The 20,741-nt window shown below is 47.5% G+C and overlaps 1 protein-coding gene across 1 annotated transcript in view; it reads left to right on the top strand.

Moving 5' to 3' along the window:
• Nucleotides 1-20,741, top strand: part of macf1a (microtubule actin crosslinking factor 1a) — a gene marked incomplete at its 5' end in the record, with an annotated part of 316,154 nt that overhangs the window by 150,073 nt on the left and 145,340 nt on the right. Inside the window, 12 exon segments of the mRNA XM_084311883.1 lie at nt 26-129; nt 1,236-1,374; nt 2,730-2,923; nt 3,756-3,915; nt 5,077-5,160; nt 5,357-5,464; nt 5,635-5,733; nt 6,459-6,581; nt 6,781-6,872; nt 9,230-9,365; nt 13,170-14,355; nt 15,217-20,549. Coding sequence (XP_084168009.1) covers nt 26-129; nt 1,236-1,374; nt 2,730-2,923; nt 3,756-3,915; nt 5,077-5,160; nt 5,357-5,464; nt 5,635-5,733; nt 6,459-6,581; nt 6,781-6,872; nt 9,230-9,365; nt 13,170-14,355; nt 15,217-20,549 — 7,758 coding nt within the window.

The raw sequence follows: 20,741 nt of genomic DNA on the forward strand, positions 1-20,741 counted from the left end.
CCGCCGCTGCGTCACCTTCTTCGAGGAGAAGCCCTCGTCCTCCAGCGTGCCCATCCTGCGGTCGGAGCTCAACCAGGCCGTGGAGAAGATCGACAAACTGCACAACCTCTCCGCCGTCTTCCTGCAAAAGTGAGCGTTCCCATTCGCACCCTACACTGCCGTTTGCTTATTATACCACACTCTTTAAAACAGATGTGTTGAAATGAATGAATGAATGAATTGTTTTATTTCGAATGTTTACAAATACAAATAGGCTTATACAAAGGCTTATAGAGCAACCTACCCCTAATTCAAAAACAAATTCAAAAAAGTTTTAAGTTTTCAAAATATAACAAACAAAAAATAAATCAAAAATAAACAAAAACCGATCCCGAAAAGAACAAAAAAAGTTACATTTTGTAAGATGAAACAAACAAACAAACAAACAAAAAAATCAACAATCAAATAAAACCGTTCCCGAAAAGAACATAAGCCAAGTCAAGATTGATTTATAAAGCACATTTCATACACGGAGGCAAGCCAAAGTGCTGTACACGAAAAGAAAGGGTACAGTATAAAAGCGGTATATTGTCACAAATTGATTTTCAGTGCATTAAAATAAACAAAATAAAATAAAGTGCAGTAAAGTGCAAAGAAGAGTGCAGTGGTTTAGCAGCAGCAGTTAAAAGCAGAAACAAACCAGGGTTTTAGCCTATTCTTAAAAATAGGCAGAGTTGGGGCAGATATAGGATCTTCTGGCAGTTTATTCCATGATTGATTGATTGATTGATTGATTGAAAACTTTAATTAACAGATTGCAGAATGGGTACAATACAGTACAGCTCAATACACACAATTGTTAAGGGGACGCAGACCAGAGAAAGACTTTTGTCTTGTTTACATCAGGGTCCCCCATTTTCAATTCATAATGACATTTATGACATACACAACATACAGTCATACAGATATAAAAATCTAATCTACTCATCTAATCTAATCATGACATTTATGACATACAGATATACAGTACTGTTGCATTTGTGACATACAAGATAGGCAAATATACAGTAGTGTGGCACAGTAGCAGAATGTGGCTTCACCATGTTTTGTTCTGGTCCTAGGAACAATTAGCAGACCAGTCCCTGATGACCTAAGAGGTCTAGAGGGTTCATATTGTAGAAGCAACTCAGAGATGTATCCAGGACCCCCCCCCACACACACACAAGTTGTGACCCCTCGCCCCTCTCCTCTCCCAGGTTGAAGACGGTGGATGTCCTGATGCGTAGCCTGGAGGCAGCGGAGAGCCAGGTCAGGAAGTACGAGAGCAGACTGAGCGAAGAGGACATGGTCCCCGCGGACGCCGCGGCCATCCAGAACCTCCGGGACCAGCTGGAGGTATGACACGTGCATATGCTGAGATAGCATTGTTGTGGCTACCTCAAACCCTGCCCTCTTTTCTTGATCCTCCGATCGCAACTGTTGCTTCCCTCGGACAAACTTTGGGGAGGCAACGGTGCGATTGGAGGATCGAGAAAAGAGGGCAGGGTTTGAGATAGGTCAATTGGTCAATTGTCAGAATGCATTCTCTCCTCTCCACTGCTCTCCTCTCCTCTTCTCCTCTGCTCTCCTCTGCTCTGCTCTCCTCTCCTCTGCTCTCCTCTCCTCTCCTCTCCTCTCCTCTCCACTGCTCTCCTCTCCACTGCTCTCCTCTGCTCTCCTCTCCTCTCTCCACTGCTCTCCTCTCCTCTCCTCTCCTCTCCACTGCTCTCCTCTCCACTGCTCTCCTCTCCTCTCCTCTCTGCTCTGCTCTCCTCTCCTCTCCTCTGCTCTGCTCTCCTCTCCTCTCTCCTGCTCTCCTCTCCTCTCCTCTCCTCTCCTCTCCACTGCTCTCCTCTCCACTGCTCTCCTCTGCTCTCCTCTCCTCTCCTCTCCACTGCTCTCCTCTCCTCTCCTCTCCTCTCCTCTCCTCTCCTCTCCTCTCCTCTCCTCCTCTCCTCTCCACTGCTCTCCTCTCCTCTCCTCTCCTCTCCTCTCCTCTCCTCGCCTCGCCTCACCTCGCCTCGCCTCTCCTCTCCTCTCCTCTCCTCTCCTCTCCTCTGCTCTGCCTCTCTCCTCTCCTCTCCACTGCTCTCCTCTCCTCTCCTCTGCTCTCCTCTCCTCTCCACTGCTCTCCTCTCCTCTCCTCTCCTCTCCTTCTCTCCTCCTCTCCTCTCCTCTCCACTGCTCTCCTCCTCTCCTCTCCTCTCCTCTGCTCTCCTCTCCTCTCCTCTCCTCTCCTCTCCTCTCCTCTCCTCTCCTCTCCTCGCCTCGCCTCGCCTCGCCTCGCCTCGCCTCGCCTCGCCTCGCCTCTCCTCTGCTCTGCTCTGCTCTGCTCTGCTCTGCTCTCCTCTCCTCTCCTCTCCACTGCTCTCCTCTCCTCTGCTCTCCTCTCCTCTCCACTGCTCTCCTCTCCTCTCCTCCTCTCCTCTCCACTGATCTCCTCCTCTCCTCTCCTCTCCTCTCCTCTCCTCTCCTCTCCTCTCCTCTGCTCTCCTCTCCTCTCCACTGCTCTCCTCTCCTCTCCTCCCCTATCCTCTCTTCTCTCTGTTGTATTTGTTAATATATAAATCTGTAAATAAACCTTGACCCGACTTATATATCACCCCCCCTCTCTCCCCCTCTCTCTCTCTCTCTCTCTCTCTCTCTCTCTCTCTCTCTCTCTCTCTCTCTCTCTCTCTCTCTCTCTCTCTCCCCCCCCCCCCCCCCCTCAGAGGTGGCAGGTGGAGCTGGAGGAGCAGGAGGGCGTGTTCCAGTCGCTGCAGTCGGAGGTGGCGCGCGCCAGGGAGGCGGGCTCTCAGCTCAGCAAGCTGCACCTGGACCGCAGCCCGGAGCTGGAGCGCTACCAGGAGAGAGCCAATCAGATGGCAGAGAGGTGGAGCGGCATCGAGAGACAGATGGAGACACGGTGAGGAGGGACAGAGGAGCGGAGGAGGAAGGAGGCGTAAATGGGCAATAGGAGAGGAATTGGAGGGAGGGGGGGCAGGGGGTAATTGGAGCATGATGAGGGCTTTTGGGTGAGAGCCAATCGGAGCCGTAGAAATGGACAGATGGAGACATGACGAGCTCAGGGGGACAGAACAAAGTAAAGGAATGAGTTGGAAGAAGATAAGAGGTCTGATTGGTTACTGTACTAAAGGGACAATCAGGATGATTCGGATCTAAAAAGAAATAAGCAGATTAAACTCTAGTTTGCCAGTACCAGTGTTAACACAACCCGAGCGCAGTGTTCACTGACTCAGAAGGAATGTTGATAATAATATCACCTAGATCAGAAATGAAATGTAGAAATTAGGGATGTTCGATATTGGCTTTTTTACCGATATCCGATATACCGATATTGTCCAACTCTTAATTTCCGAATACTGATATCAACCGATACCGATATATGCAGGCCCCCCCCCCCCCCAAAACGGAATAATTTCAGGTAATTAACATTACATATCTCTTGTTGTGGAATTAACACAACATTATGCATACTTTTGACAATAAATAAAATAAGAATTTGTTCTTACTTGCTTGCCTGGGTAAATAAAGGGTAAATAAATGTAAACAAATATATATATTTTTTTTAAACCAATACCGATAATTTCCGATATTACATTTTAATGCCAATATCGGCCAATAATATCGGACATCCCTAGTAGAAATGTAGAAAATGCAAACGGAGATTTGGAAATAGACGAACAGGAAGGGGATACGGTTGCGACGCGCTGACCGTCTTCTCCCTGCGCTCCCAGACACGGGGACCTGGAGGCGCTGGGCTCGGTGCTGCTGGACTACAGGGACGGCCACTCGGCCCTGATCGCCTGGATCGAGGAGACCACCGAGAGACAGGAGAACGCCCAGCCCGGACAGACGGACAGCAGGGCGCTGTCCGAACAGCTGGCCCAGCAGACGGTGAGAGAGACACTTATTATGTGAAGTGAAAGAAGGAGTTGGTAGGTTTGATTGGGACGAGAGACGGCGTTACACTGCGCTGAGCTCAGTAGATGGTGAGAAACAAGTGGTTCATTCAAGCAAGGGATCTGGAGATGTATTAGGGACAGTAGAGGCTATAAAGAGAGACATCATGCAGCCCTGACAAACAGACAGACAGACAGACAGACAGACAGACAGACAGACAGACAGACAGACAGACAGACAGACAGACAGACAGACAGACAGACAGACAGACAGACAGACAGACGGACTCATACAGACGGACTCATACAGACGGACAGACAGACAGACAGACAGACAGACAGACAGACAGACAGACAGACAGACACACTCAGACAGACAGACGAACAGACAGACAGACAGACAGACAGACACACACTCAGACAGACAGACGAACAGACACACTCAGACAGACAGACGAACAGACACACTCAGACAGACAGACAGACAGACAGACAGACAGACAGACACACACTCAGACAGACAGACGAACAGACACACTCAGACAGACAGACGAACAGACAGACGGTATATGTAGAGAAAGTAAAATGAATGATGGATGAGTCGGTAGATATAATATATATTTTATATAGAAGAGACAACAGAGAGGTAGGAAGTAATACAACAGAAACTAAATGAGTGGTTAGTCTGTCTGAATAAACACCACATCAAGTGGTTAGTCTGTCTGAATAAACACCACATCAAGTGGTTAGTCTGTCTGAATAAACACCACATCAAGTGGTTAGTCTGTCTGAATAAACACCACATCAAGTGGTTAGTCTGTCTGAATAAACACCACATCAAGTGGTTAGTCAGTCTGAATAAACACCACATCAAGTGGTTAGTCTGTCTGAATAAACACCACATCAAGTGGTTAGTCTGTCTGAATAAACACCACATCAAGTGGTTAGTCTGCTGACATAGGCCGCCGGTACAAAGACACACGCTTGGGAAAGGTGAGTGATCGGTACACGTGTGATAGATGTGTATATTGAACAAGATGTTTAGCAAAATAGGAGGCCGTTACTAGGGACAGCGCAAGACTAATGTGCGTCTCGTCTACTTCACGTTACGCAATGAATGACATCCGTTATCGCTTGACCGTGTCCCCTTCTCCAGGCATTGGTAGCCGAGATCGAGCAGAACCAGACCAAACTAGACGAATGCCAAATGCATTCAAAGCAGTACAGCACCGCTGTCAAGGTACAGTTCTACTTTGATGACCTGTACATAATGTTCTGCCTACTACTACACTGTGTTACTGTGTCCTGTATAAATTAACACTTGTCTAAGAAGTGGGTTACAAACTACAACACAACTGAGATGATGTGGATGCTGAAGCATCATGTAGTTTAATCAATGCGCCGAACCTGACACTACCGTCTCCTGTGTCCTGCAGGACTACGAGCTGCAGCTGATGACCTACAGAGCCTTCGTAGAGTCCACCCAGAAGTCCCCCGTGAAGAGGAGGAGGATGCACTCTTCGTCCGACGCCATCACTCAGGAGGTAGGAGACGGATGTGTTATTATTGTGATTCGGTTTCCACGCTGCATTATCATGTTTATCTAATGACTATCGTGCACCTTAATCTCCCACACCCACACATCGCTCGCCGACTGCGTGGTAAATATTTGCACAACATTCATATTAATTTGCCTTTGTCGTCAACCCTGTAGTTCATGGACCTGCGCACTCGCTACACAGCGCTGGTCACCTTGACAACGCAACATGTCAAGTACATCAGCGACGCTCTCAGGAGACTAGAAGAGGAAGAGGTGGGTTTTTTATTTCATAATATTGTCCTATTTTTTTTTTTTATTATTTATTCATTTATTATTGTTAGACACTTTAGTAGTCAGTTTAGGTAATTGACCTATCTCAAAACCTTGCCCCGTTTTCGTGATCCTCCAATCACAACGGTTGCTTCCCCTAGAAACCTTTGTCTGAGGAAAGCAACGGTTGTGATTGGAGGATCAAGAAAAGAGGGCGGGTTTGAGACCGGTCAATTGCAACACTTGCACAATGCCAACAGATACCGTTTATTGTCTTTTTCTCTGTCTGAGTTGAGACAGTCGAGATCTAATGGTAAAGTGCTGGCCAGATAACGGTGTGGAAGATAACACTATATACAGGTGCAGCTCAATAAATTAGAATATCGTGGAAAAGTCTATTTATTTCAGTAATTGAATTAAAAAAGTTAAACACACATATATTATGTATTCATCATTACACACAAAGTGAAATATATCAAGCCTTTATTTGTTACAATTTTGATAATTATTGCTTACAGCTAATGAAAACCCCAAATTCTATATATCAGAAAATGTTTATATTGTGAACTATTTCAATAATGTAGACTCACAGTGTCACACGCTAATAAGATCAATAACTGAAAACACCTGCAGAGGTTTCCTGAGCCTTTAAACTGTCTGTCTGGTTCAGAGAGCTACACAGTCATGGGGAAGACTGCTGACTTTTCCACCATGCTTCCCCCGTGCAGAAAGAGGTGGAGGAGGAGAAGCAGGCGAGGGTGGGCCAGGTGTCTGAGCTGCTGGGCTGGGTCAGGGGCCTCCAGGGCCGAGGAGGCGGACCCAACTCTGAGTCCTCACTGGCCGCTCAACAGGTGACAAGCCCATGTCCCACATCTAACTTTTTCGTCTTCAATGTCCCACATCTAACTTTTATTTAAAGGACACATTCCATGTACTGAGTTTTAAGAAGAATTTGCATTTATATACAAATAAAATAATAATAAAAAAAAAAAAAAAAAGTATTAGTAGTAGTGTATTTGTTCTAAGCATGTGTTTGTGTTTGTTCGAAAGGCCATCAGTGAACAGTTAGCAGCCAAGAAGGACGAGGTGGCTGAAGCCATCAGGAGCACAAAGGTCTTCCTTTCATCCAAACAGGCTAGCATGTAAGTTCACATGATACACACACTCTTACCATCAACAAATGTACATTCAAAGATAGCCATATTGCTCACTCATGGCAACAGAAACAGCAGGGCCAAGGGCTAAGAGAATAGTTAAAGACTCTAGCCACCCAAACAACTGCCTCTTTGCACTACTGTGGTCAAGCAAGCGCTACCGGAGTCTCATGGCCAGTACAGAGAGACTCGGAAGGAGCTTCTATCCCCAGGCCATCAGGATGCTCATGCAACACTAACCCATCCATCTACATTCATTGCACACACATCCACATGCACACACTCACCTTTAACACATTGTCCGCCATGCATTGTACCCATCCTTGGGCCCAGTCTGCCAGTGCTGTAACCCTATGGAGATGTTTACCTTCTTTGCAGGGCTATAACTTTTTAAATATTATAGCTATATCGACATTACTATGGCCCATTCAACATCGGGTATCTATCGTTCCGGATGTGGGAACGTTATATTTTTTCATTCATACATTGTCGTGTTAATACCGTCGTGAATATAAGTATGTTTTTAAGGTTTTCTGCAGTAATTCCTGTATATCAAAGCAGGGTAGCCGGACCAGCACTCACAGGTTCAAGGTTGTGGGGCGGCGTGGCTCAGGGGTAGAGCGGGTCGCCCAATGATCGAAGGGTTGGTGGTTCGAATCCCGCTCAAGCCCATGTCCATCCCACTGCCGTTGTGTCCTTGGGCAAGACACTTAACCTACTTGCCTCGTATGAATGCGTATGCATGTGAATGAATGTTGGTGGTGGTCGGAGGGGCCGTAGGCGATGATTATTCGCCACGCTTCCGGGAGTCTGCCTCAGGGCAGCTCTGGCTGCAATTGTAGCTTACCACCACCGGTATGACTGTGTATGAACGAATAATGGACTCTGTGAAGCGCTCTGAGTCAGAGAAGAGCGCTATATAAATCCAATCCATCATTATTATTATTATTATTATTATTATAATGTTTTTTATTGGCAGCCTGAATCAAAAGCAGACATGTTTCGGACAATGTCCTTCATCAGTGGTATGGCTAGCCAAGCACAACAAGCTAGCACTGATGAAGGACATTGTCCGAAACATGTCTGCTTTTGATTCAGGCTGCCAATAAAAAACCTTATAATAATAATAATAATGATGGATTGGATTTATATAGCGCTCTTCTCTGACTCAGAGCGCTTCACAGAGTCCATTATTCGTTCATACACAGTCATACCGGTGGTGGTAAGCTACAATTGCAGCCAGAGCTGAACCTGTGAGTGCTGGTCCGGCTACCCTGCTTTGATATACTGAACTTTATGGGATTACAGCACCCAGTGTGAGAACTTGTGAGCGCGGTCTAACTTGACTACACTGCAGTAATTCCTAAAATGCGAGTTATAGGCCCTGACGCATATGATAGATTATTGATTGGCGTTTCTTTCCTATACACGCTATATAAAAAATTTAAAATGTATATGATCGGTATACATTATGCTTCATCATGCGTGAAGGAAAGGGGGGGGGGGTCGTTTATAATTCCTTGATCGTCAGTAGCGTCTTTTTTTACTATGGGTTGACTTGATACGTTGATCAGATGGATTGCCGTGAAATGAATAAACAATCGGGCTGAAAATAACATTAGATTGCTCTTACCGTTGCTCTCGCCGATGAGACTGGAGGAAAAATATTCCAATTATTTGACGTCGATCTGCTAGATCCATTTGCGTTTCGAAAGCAATCCCAATGCACTCAAGTGTGTATCTAGATCCACGCTACAAGATATTACTGCCGGAGGATTCTCCCCGATGCACCGAGCGCCACTTCCGGTTTGGTTTGGAGTGTAACTTGCCCGACATCCACCAGGCGGCGGTATTGAGGCGTTGCAATATCAGAACAGGGTCCAGCTGCAGCAGCGGAGGGAGGCTGGATGAATTATGAATCCCATGGCGAAAAAATTAAATATTGATCCCAAAAACGTGTTACAGTAACTCGTTTCTGGCGCACAACGCATGGCGGGCAATAACGAGTATACTATATGTGTTAACGTTCACTTTAGACACTTTAAACACTTTTAATACTACACCATATTTGATCTATTTATTACAAAAAGATTTGCACTACATTCATACCTCATCTTTGCATTTTTTTTTTTTTAAGTTTGCATTTTGTACTTAATTGTGTACTTTAGGTTGCACTTTAGTTTGTGTATTGTATATTTTGTAGAGTGTTTGGACTTTGTTCTTTTAACAATTTTTTTACTGTATGAAGCACATTCTCAGGGGGCTCATACAGAACCAAGCGTTTCACTGTAATGTACATGTACCTTATTATATGTGACAAATACAAATAAATGTATCCCTTGCAGGCTGTCCCCGGAGGAGCGAGCCCAGGTGTCCTCCCAGCTGGAGGAGCTGACGGCCACCTACAGGCAGCTGTGCGACAGCTCCACCCTGCAGCTGCAGCAGCTAGAGAGACAACTGGCCCAGGAGGAGGAGAGAAAGGTAGAGCGGACGATGAAGAGGAGGAGGAGGAGGAGGAGGGGAGAGAGGGAGTTTGTGTGTGGGGAGAAAGGAATGGAGAGTGAGATGCAGTGATGGAGGGAGGGATGGAGGGATGATGGAGGATACAGACGGGAGAACTCTGAAAGGTCGTGACGGAGTCTCGTTGTGCTCACGCAAGCTTCACAAAATGCCATTTAGATGAGAAGCGCAATTGTTTGTCTGCCATCTGCAAAATGGAGGTTAACTCATTTTTAGATATTGCTTTGACTCCGGAATACGCTCGCTAGCTGTGTGTGTGTGTGCGTGTTGTTGGCGAGAGTGTATTGTGTGTATAAACTACAGCATGTTGTGTGTTGCCCGTTCACCACGTGTGCATTTTCACTTAAAAAAAATAAACCATCACCATTATGACTCAGGATTTAACAGACAATACTCAGACCCTATTCAGACACAGACTGCGTTACCTGAAGGTGCTCCCATAGTCGAGCAGACTGTACACAGAGCAGACTCCGCGGAGGTCCGCGCGGCTCTTTGAGCTTTCATAGTCGAGCAGATCTCAGCGGACGTCCGCGGTCTATTTCCTACATTTCTCGGACCAGTTTTACTACATTTCCCACAAAAAAGGTTTTACGCACTTGAATAACAGGTATATAGGCAGCGAGATGCAATGTACCGTATAGGCTTGAGGTGGACAGCGCGTGGTGCTGAAATGAAACACGCATTGCATGAAATAAAAGCACCAGTTTTATTTAAAAATATTGGAAACGGAGATAACATTCTATCTCCGTTTCCAATATTTCGAAATAAAACTGGCAATTTTACACACTTCATTTAGAAAAGCCATTCAAACATCTCTCTTGGCACAGAGCGAGTGGTCAGAGTAAAATGCAGATCGGCGTCACATTAAATGCAGTTCGATGTCAACCAAAACGCCGAGCAGCGTTTTGTGTGACACCAAGTTAGCGGCGCGGATGTCCGCGCGTCAGAAAATAGTAGCTTCGCACCTGTGGGTCTGCTGTCCGCTGAGATCAAAGCTCAAAGAGCCGCGCGGACCTCCGCGGAGTCTGCTCTGTGTACAGTCTGCTCGACTATGGGAGCACCTTAAGAATAACAGCTTGCCCTGTTAACAGCTCAATTTCCATTGACCTCCTTCATAGGCTTTGCAGCAAAGTCGAGGAAAAGTCACAAGGAGAGGAAGACTATTAGACAAATGAAGTCCTACTTTAGTCTGAAAATGGGCATTGAACCTAATGGGACTAATGTAATGGCGCTGTCTGAAATGGGCCTTAGCATGGATTGTCTTCTTCCCTCACAGCGTGCATCACCAAACATGCCTGCACTCATGTCACCAACCATCACCACCCTCATCATCACTGTTATCTTTATCACCTCATCGTCGCCGCCGCCATCATGAAACACATCTGCTTAACTGCTAACATGGCTATTAACATGGCCTTAGTGGTGCAGCAGTAGTACAGAGCTGCTTATGTCATGCTAGCGGTTAGCTTGTAGCAGTAGCACAGAGCCGCTTACGTCATGCTAGTGGTTAGCTTGAAGCAGTAGTACAGAGCTGCTTACATCATGCTAGCGGTTAGCTTGAAGCAGTAGTACAGAGCTGCTTACGTCATGCTAGCGGTTAGCTTGTAGCAGTAGCACAGAGCCGCTTACGTCATGCTAGCGGCTAGCGGTTAGCTTGAAGCAGTAGTACAGAGCTGCTTACATCATGCTAGCGGTTAGCTTGAAGCAGTAGTACAGAGCTGCTTACGTCATGCTAGCGGTTAGCTTGAAGCAGTAGTACAGAGCTGCTACGTCATGCTAGCGGTTAGCTTGAAGCAGTAGTACAGAGCTGCTACGTCATGCTAGCGGTTAGCTTGAAGCAGTAGTACAGAGCTGCTTACGTCATGCTAGCGGTTAGCTTGAAGCGCTAAAACTCTGCGTCTGTAAGTCTTTCCTTCTTAGACGCGCAATCGTTTTTTCTTTTGTAGAATATTCATCAATTTCAACTTTCATCACGCTAGCTCTCATAGAACGTTCTCAATCATGACATGTGTGGCGTTTCAGTAGTGTGACTGTTTTAGTGCCGTTCACTTGTCGTTCATACGTACACCATTTATACATTTTAATACACATTTAGACAGTGGACCACGTCCACTCATTCACGGCCATCACCTCACTATGTCATAACGTAGTCCCCTCCCCTCATATATAATACATCACTCAAAAAAAGGAACCGAATGAGTGTGTTTGTGTGTGAATTTCCTAAACAAACTAGTGATTCCATGTGTTAGCAAATTCAAAGCACATCATAGGTGGATCTTCAATGAAATGTCGTTTATTATTAATTATATTAGTTATAATTTTTTTTTGTTATTGTCATTTTGTCAGTAAGCGTAGGGGACATTACCAGGGGGGTTTAAAGGTTTTAAAATGCCACTAAAGTACTGTGTGTCTGTGTGCACCAGAGGCCAAGCTATGCAAACTCTCACTTCACCGTTTGAGCATGATGTGTCCAGATCACAAGTGTGTGTTTGAGAGAGAGAGAGTGTGTTTTTTGTGTGTGCTGTCTAATGCATAATTAATGTGTGAAACTTTTTAATTAGCATTTTGCTTCAAAATCACTAACAGCTGCCCACAGGAGAATCAAGGACACCCAGTTGTGAGACCAGCATCAAAGACAGCTTTTGGACAGTCAGTGTGTTAGCTACCTACATCCGCGTGTTAGCTACCTACATCAGCGTGTTAGCTACCTACATCAGCATGTTAGCTACCTACATCAACTTGTTAGCTACCTACATCAGCATGTTAGCTACTTACATCAACTTGTTAGCTACCTACATCAGCGTGTTAGCTACCTACATCAGCATGTTAGCTACCTACATCAGCGTGTTAGCTACCTACATCAGTTTACTTATTTCAGTTTCCTGTCTGAAGAAGGCACACCCTCCTATTAGGAACCTGTTGTCTAATGTCACAGTGAGTCAGCTGAGTGAAATGAATCGCAGTCAGTTTGAATTTGGGGGCCGCTCAGTGCAGTTGCTGTGGTCAGAGGAAAGAGCGGCATGCAGAACGCTAACATACAGCTTGTCACCTGTTTCGCCTCGCTCCGTCGAGCCCTTGGGCCGGCCCCGCTAGTGTGTGTGTGCGTGCGCGCCACGGGACGTACCCGTACGGTAAGTAGTGCTCGCCTTTTCTCTTACCGTTGCTTACTATCTTCTCTTGCCTATCTTCTCTTACCTATCTTATCTCTAGTAGACCTTCTCTTTTCCGACTTAATCTTTTTCTCCACTGTTTTCTTTTGCCTCTCTCTATCAGAGCTTTCTTTGTTGTTGTTGTTGTTGTTTTTGTTTGTTTGCTTTTCAGCATGCTTAGTGCTTTTTTATTTATATTTTTCTAGAGTAATGGTAAGTATTTCTGTTATACTATATACAGAAATATTTGACGAGGCAAATTGTAAGTATGTATTGCCAACCAATATTAGTATCCAGTATAATATATATTATATTATATATTTGATATAATATGATTTTTGTAACCATGTTTGTTAAGGCATTCTTTGGTGTTGGTTTTCCCCCTTTTCCGGTTCTGACTTTTGGGTGTTTAAACCGAAGAAATAAAATACAAGTTCATTTCATGCCTTTAAATGTATTTTATTTCATTACGTTTCACAACAATTCACATGATTGTAAAATGTAAAAACATGAACCCATAACATTTTCACCAATCTATGGCTGTTTAATTTAAGATTGATAGAAATCATCCTCATTCTACTTCCACATATTCATTGTTATTGTTCTTTCTCTGTAGAACCGAGCAGTCATTGCCGGAGTGATTGACCTGGGTACCGTGGAGACCTTCCCAGTGTTCCAAGCGGCCCAGCGTGGCCTCGTTGATCAAGACACTTGCCGTGTCCTTTTGGAAGCCCAGCTCGTCACGGGAGGCCTCCTTCAGCCTAACTCTACTCTCAGCCTATCCCCGGAGCAGGGGTTGGCCCGCGGCCTGATTGACTCCCACGTCAGCCAATCTCTCTCCGAGTTAGACAGTGCCCTACGTCTGATTGGCCAGGCGAAGCCGGTAGAAGGCCAGCAGCGGCTTCTCCTGCCGGTGGCCGCGGCCATGGAGCAAGGGCTTATCGGAGAGGAGGTCGGGCTCCGTATTCTAGAGCTCCAGGTGAACACGGGAGGCCTGAAGGGTTCTAAAGGAGAGCGGCTGAGTCTAGAAACGGCAGGAGAGACAGGCCTCTTGACTCCCGGAACCTTCGCCAAGCTCCGGTCGCGACTCCAACGCAGAGACCTCATTGACCCGAACACAGCGGAGAAATTAAACCTGTCCGAACTGCAGCAACGCTGTGTCTTCAGTGACGACTCTGGTGTCCGTCTCCTCCCCGTCAAACAACAACCTGGAGGAACCGTCTGCCTGCGTTCCGGAAGAAAAGTTGGAATCTTCCGAGCTATCCAAGAAGGCTTGATCGATCGGCAAGTCACTGTGCGACTGCTTGAGGCTCAGCTGTTTGCCGGCGGTATTGTGGACCCGCGGTCTGGCCACCGTCTAACAATTCATGAAGCCGTTCGTCACGGGCTTATGGACCAGGATCTGGCTTGTGCCATGTTGGCACGACAGCTTCAAAGTGGAGGCATACTGGACCCCTTCAATGGAGACCGTCTGAATGTAGAAGAAGCCATCCGCAGGGACCTTCTCCCCTCTCGTTTGGCTATATTGGTCCTTGAGGCCCTCTGGACCTTCATGGGATTGTTGTGGCCTGAATCTGGAGAGCTCCTGCCCATAGCTGAGGCCCTGCAACAGGGTCTGATTTCTGGAGAGCTGGCAAGGAACATCCTAAGTCAGCGTCATGCCGTAGGGGCTCTGTATAACCCGGAACCCCCCCAGGTGGTGCACCTAAACCAGGGTGCCGAAGAGGCCCTGACACGCAGTGTGGTTGACGTTCTTAGAGAGATCCACATCCCTGATGTTCTCCCCAACATGAACCGATCGGGTACACCGTATCTGAACCAACTGAGCTGGGGTTCTGCCAGCTCTACTCCCCCACCATCTTCTCGACCCCTTGGTTCCCCATCCACAAAGCTGGTCTTGGCCCCCACCCCAATGGATGGGATGGATCTTAAGGAACAGGCAAACCATAGGCTGTTATTTCATCTGATGACCCATAGCTATGTAGATGCCCACTCTGGGAAAAGGCTGGTGCTGCTGGAACCTGAGTTGGTAGAGCTAGTTAAAGCTACTGGACTGGTTACTGAAGGTTCTCTATCTGGATATAAAGATCAGGCAGGATGTAGTTTGGCCTCAAGCTCAAAGGTGGCTATGCAAGTTGTGGTAGACGAGGGGGAGAGAGTGGAACGTATGGAGATCGACGAAGAGGTCTCTAAGGTAATGGCACCAGGGAAAGATATTTCCTCCAGTAGGATGATTGAGAAGGTTGATAGTGAAGGAGAGAGGGATGATGGACGACACAACAGGGTACAGCAGCCTAAGACAACAGTGATGAAAAACAGTGAGTCAGCTTTCAGAGCTAACGATGAGATGGGTGGAAAAGTGAGAGAAACTTCTAATGTGGAGGCTTCAGCTAGAGAACATAGAGTAGAATCCACAAATGATTCAGATGAAAAGAAGGTGACATCCATTGAATCAAAGACCAGGGAGAGAGGTAGACAAGAGAGTGAGTCACCCCTTAAACGTGCTGACATGACACAGACGGTAAGCAGAGCAGTCCACAGAGAAACAAACGTAACAGCGCTCAAAACAAAGGAAGTCATTCTGACATCCACTCAACAAAAAGAACCTGTTGTCTCACCCTTGGTAAAATCTGACAAGGCTTTTGTTTCAACAAATGCTAAAGACAGCAAAGCCATGAAAGACACTCTGACCACCTTGGACAGTGTCAAACCCCACATTAGTATAACAGAGACCGCTTCAGTGAAAGCTAAACAGATTACCAAGCCAGAGCCAGTTGAAGAGAAGTCTGAGGAGGATGTTGTTGAGGATGCAGAGCTGGACAGATTAGCCATGGAGCTCAAATGTGGTGGCTTAGTAACAGAGGAAGGCGAGAGGCTTCTCCCAGATGAGGCAGTAGCCCAGGGCATCCTACCTGGCCACACTGCCGTCAAATTGATGGCTCGGGCTGGTCTATTTGGAGGTTTCCTTGATGTCGGCACCTGCGAGTCCCTAAGTTTGGAGGACGTAATGCAGGAGGGTCTTCTAGATGAAGATCTGATGTGGAATGTGTTGAAGTCCGATAAAACCCTAGCTGGGGTGCTGGATGTGGAGAAAGGGAAGATTTGTGGGTTGAGGGAGGCTGCTCAGGCAGGTTTGATTGACCCCAACACGGCTGCTCGACTCCTGGAAGCACAGGTGGTTTCTGGGGGGATAGTTGACCTACGCAGGGATAAGAAAGTATCCGTCACCTTAGCAGCTAACCTGGGGCTTATAGAGGAGGACCAGAGAGAGCAGTTGGTCACCCTAGAGAAGGCGTTCAAAGGAAAGACCACAGATCCAGATACAGCTCTCACTAAAGCCACATTGCAGCTACAGATGGAAGGAGTTGTCGACCCCGAAACGAAGTCTCCTGTTCCCCTGGAGCAAGCCATTCAGAAGGGGTTGGTGAGGCCAGAAGAGGCTTATCAGGCATTGTCTAAGCAGGTGGCTGAGGGCGGTATAGTACACCATGCTTCAGGGGCGAGGCTGTCTGTTTCTGATGCGGTAGAGAGGGGGCTGGTAGAACGTTCCATTGCTACAGGGTTAGAACAGCTAGAGTGGGTGATTCAGGGGAAAGTCGATCCGTCTTCACATCCAGAAGTGGCCATTTTCCAAGCATCAACGGGAGCCATTTGGGACCCCGATTCTAGAAACAGACTGACACTGACGGAGGCGGTTTCTCAGGGTCTGCTGGATGAGTCCATTGCCAAAGAAGCCATGTTTTCTCCCGCTGTATCTCGAGGAGTGCTTCACCCCGAAACCGTCTGCATTGTGCCTTATTCAGACCTTGTTAACCAGGGTAGGATAGACATAGAGACAGGGAAACGCTTCCTGGAGGTGAAACCATTCAGAGGTGTCCCGGATAAGCAGACGGGCAACAGCTTGACCCTTCCCCAGGCTATTGCGTCCAACCTAGTCGACCCAATTCCGGCGCTAAGGCTGTTACAAAGCCAGGCAGACAGTGGAGGCATCATTGATATCACCAGTGGAGCTAGACTCCCTCTACCTGAAGCTTTTCAGAGAGGACTGGTAGAGGAGGATATGGTCAGGATCATAGCATCCAATCAGGTAACGAAAGGAGGCTTAGTTGATCCTACCACCGGTCAGCGAGTCTCTAGTCTAAAGGATGCCATCATAGCAGGGCTTATATCCAGTGACATGGCTGCAGAAATGATGGAGAACATCGCTTCTGTGGATATAAAGGGTGAGGATGAGGATAGTGTGACACCGGTTGCATCATCGAATGGCAGCTATAGTCCTGCCGTAACATCATCGGTGTCCAGTCAAGATAGCCAGGCCAAAACATCTGCAGAAAACAGAAAGTTGGGTTCACCATCTCCACTTTCAGAGAAGGAACCAGAGAAAGCATCGATTGTCTCGGAGGATGTTGAAAGGTCACCGACATCGGGTACATCTAAGCAGACGATGTCTCATGAGCCTACTATAGAGGAGGAGGTGAAGACACTAATTGAACCAGACCAGTCGATTGATCTGCTGTCTCGGTTCGCTAGCAACGCAGAGAAAAGGCTACAGGAAGCCATTCAGAAGATGGAACCTGAGAGAGATGTTTTATCTCAAACAGAGCCTCTTCCTAAACACTGGTCTGCTGAGAAAACACACAAGCCCGAGAGTGAGGCTGTTGAGATAGGAGAGGATGAGGAAGATCCTGATTATATGCCGTCAAACGTAGAAAAGGCCAAAAAAGATACGGCTGCCATGCAGTTGGTTGGACAGCATACTCGGGTTTCCAAAGATAAGTCTACACCAGTAATTGAGAGTATCTCAGTTGTGAAGCATGCTGTTGTTGAGGACGTAACACTGGCTGTTTCTACACCAGCATGTGGCAGGGAAGAAAGAGCAAAGGAAGACAACATTGAGGTGTCTACTCCAAAGGCGAGTGATGAGGAATATGGAAGGAAGAGTGATGTGGCAGGGGGAAGGGGTGAGAGTGTGGAGGAGAAGGGTGAAAGAGTGAAGGATGAGAAGGGGGTAAAGCCTGAAGCCAGAGAGAGTGCTGACATTGAGCACCGCTCAGACCAGACACCAACTTCTTCATCCAAAGAGACAGAAAGCAAGAAAAAGAGAAAGAATAAGAGGAAAGGAAAGGGCAAGGATGCTGATGGTGAACCACAGCCTGTAGAGAGAACATCTGACAGCGACAAGGGTGACGCGGAGAGTGATAGCCAGGTTAAAGTTATTGAGTCAGTCGGCGATGCTCTTACATCACAGGAGAAAGACAAGAAATCACAACCACAGGCTAGTCAGTCGGCACCTAAAGGGCTCCTTGATGGAGAAGATGCCAAAGCAAAGATTGGTGGAAGGACTGACGCTGAGGATGTGTTGATAAAACGAGGACAGGAGGCTGTTCGAGTCTCTCGGGAGAAGGGTCAGAAAATAAACAAACTGAAGAATGAAGAGGGTGATGATAAGAAGGAGAAGAAGAGGGAGGAGCAGAAGGAGGTTACCCACATAGTCAAACATAAAGATGCCAAAGCAGAGATTGATGGAAGGATTGAAGCTCAAGGTGTGTTGATAAAACAAGGACAGGAGGCTGCTCGAGTCGCCCACATAGTCGAGCGTAAAGAGGAAGGAGATCAACAAGCAGAACAGGAGAGCAAGAAGCAACCCAGGAAAGATGGAGAAGCCCCCCTGAAATCTAACCTACCAGACAGTGAGAAAGAGGCCTTGATCCTAAAGGCAAAGGAGAGTATTCTGAGGAAGGTGTTTGAGAAAGGTGTGAGTGAGAAGCAGGCAGCTGAGGAGCTAGAAGCACTACGCAAGGAGGTAGGGAAGAAGCAGGGAGCTGTAGGGAAGAAGCAGGCAGCTGAGGAACTAGAGGCACCACACAAGGAGGTAGGGAAGAAGCAGGGAGCTGTAGGGAAGAAGCAGGGAGCTGATGAGCTAGAGGCACCACACAAGGAGGTAGGGAAGAAGCAGGGAGCTGTAGGGAAGAAGCAGTCATCTGAGGAACTAGAGGCACCACGCAAGGAGGTAGGGAAGAAGCAGTCATCTGAGGAACTAGAAGCACCACGCAAGGAGGTAGGGAGCAAGCAGGCAGTTGAGGAGCTAGAGGCACTACGCGAGGAGGTAGGGAAGAAGCAGACATCGGAGGAGGTAGAGGCACCACGCAAGGAGGTAGGGAAGAAGCAGGGAGCTGTAGGGAAGAAGCAGTCATCTGAGGAACTAGAAGCACCACGCAAGGAGGTAGGGAAGAAGCAGGGAGCTGTAGGGAAGAAGCAGTCATCTGAGGAACTAGAAGCACCACGCAAGGAGGTAGGGAAGAAGCAGGCAGCTGTAGGGAAGAAGCAGGCAGTTGAGGAGCTAGAGGCACCACACAAGGAGGTAGGGAAGAAGCAGGGAGCTGATGAGCTAGAAGCACTACGCAAGGAGGTAGGGAAGAAGCGGGGAGCTGAGGAGCTAGAAGCACTACGCAAGGAGGTAGGGAAGAAGCAGGGAGCTGATGAGCTAGAGGCACCACACAAGGAGGTAGGGAAGAAGCAGACAGCTGAGGAGCTAGAAGCACCACACAAGGAGGTAGGGAAGAAGCAGGGAGCTGATGAGCTAGAAGCACTACGCAAGGAGGTAGGGAAGAAGCAGGGAGCTGATGAGCTAGAAGCACCACACAAGGAGGTAGGGAAGAAGCAGGGAGCTGTAGGGAAGAAGCAGTCATCTGAGGAACTAGAGGCACCACGCAAGGAGGTAGGGAAGAAGCAGTCATCTGAGGAACTAGAAGCACCACGCAAGGAGGTAGGGAAGAAGCAGTCATCTGAGGAACTAGAAGCACCACGCAAGGAGGTAGGGAAGAAGCAGGGAGCTGATGAGCTAGAAGCACCATGCAAGGAGGTAGGGAAGAAGCAGGCAGCTGAGGAGGTAGAGGCACTACGCAAGGAGGTAGGGAAGAAGCAGGGAGCTGATGAGCTAGAGGCACTACGCAAGGAGGTAGGGAAGAAGCAGGGAGCTGATGAGCTAGAGGCACCACACAAGGAGGTAGGGAAGAAGCAGGCAGCTGTAGGGAAGAAGCAGGGAGCTGAGGAGCTTGAAGCACTACGCAAGGAGGTAGGGAAGAAGCAGGGAGCTGATGAGCTAGAAGCACCATGCAAGGAGGTAGGGAAGAAGCAGGCAGCTGAGGAGGTAGAGGCACTACACAAGGAGGTAGGGAAGAAGCAGTCATCTGAGGAACTAGAAGCACTACGCAAGGAGGTAGGGAGCAAGCAGACAGTTGAGGAGCTAGAGGCACTACGCAAGGAGGTAGGGAAGAAGCAGACATCTGAGGAGCTTGAAGCACTACGCAAGGAGGTGGGGAAGAAGCAGGGAGCTGAGGAGCTAGAAGCACCACACAAGGAGGTAGGGAAGAAGCAGGGAGCTGAGGAGCTAGAGGCGCCACGCAAGGAGGTAGGGAAGAAGCAGGGAGCTGTAGGGAAGAAGCAGACATCTGAGGAGCTAGAGGCACCACACAAGGAGGTAGGGAAGGAGGAGAGTCAGGGGACCCCTGTTAGAGAAGTGAAGGGTAAAGCTCTTTCTGCTAAGGTTGATAGTGTGGACATTATATCTGGTAGGGTTGATAGTGTGGACAGTCGTTCTGCTGAGATTGATAGTGTGGACAGTCGTTCTGCTAAGGTTGATGGTGTGAAAAGGCCACTTGATGATGAACCAAAAGATGGCAATGAAGGGATGAGTGGAAAAGAAGAGACAGGCAAGATAAACATCAAGGAAGGTGTGATTGTAGAGAGGCCTTCAGTGAAGGAAGGTGTGAGTGTAGACAGACCATCAGAGGCTCTGTCTAAACAGAATGAGGGGAAGGCTGTTAGCGAAAAGAAAGAGGGAGACAAAGAGGAAAAGCCTAAAGACCAGTCACCAGACCAGCCTAAAGACCAGCCTAAAGACACCAAGCAAGGAAAACGGAAGAAAAACAAAAAGTCCAAAGCTGAACCTGTGACAGAGGAGAACTCATCTGTCGCTGATGAAGCAGAGTCTCAGGCGATGATGACAAGAAAAACTACAACTACTACATCTACAACAGTAAAAATAATGACAAAAACCTATCTAGACAGCTCCGTTTCCAGCGATGATCAGAAGGCCGACGGGCAGTCAGACGGTGATGCCACTAGGCATTCAAGCAGTGACGAGAGAAACAAAATGGCCACCTCGACAGTTAGTCATAAAGGAGGC

This window comes from Notolepis coatsorum (genome assembly GCF_963971535.1).
Source record: "Notolepis coatsorum genome assembly, chromosome: 4".
NCBI classification, from domain to species: Eukaryota; Metazoa; Chordata; class Actinopteri; order Aulopiformes; family Paralepididae; genus Notolepis; species Notolepis coatsorum.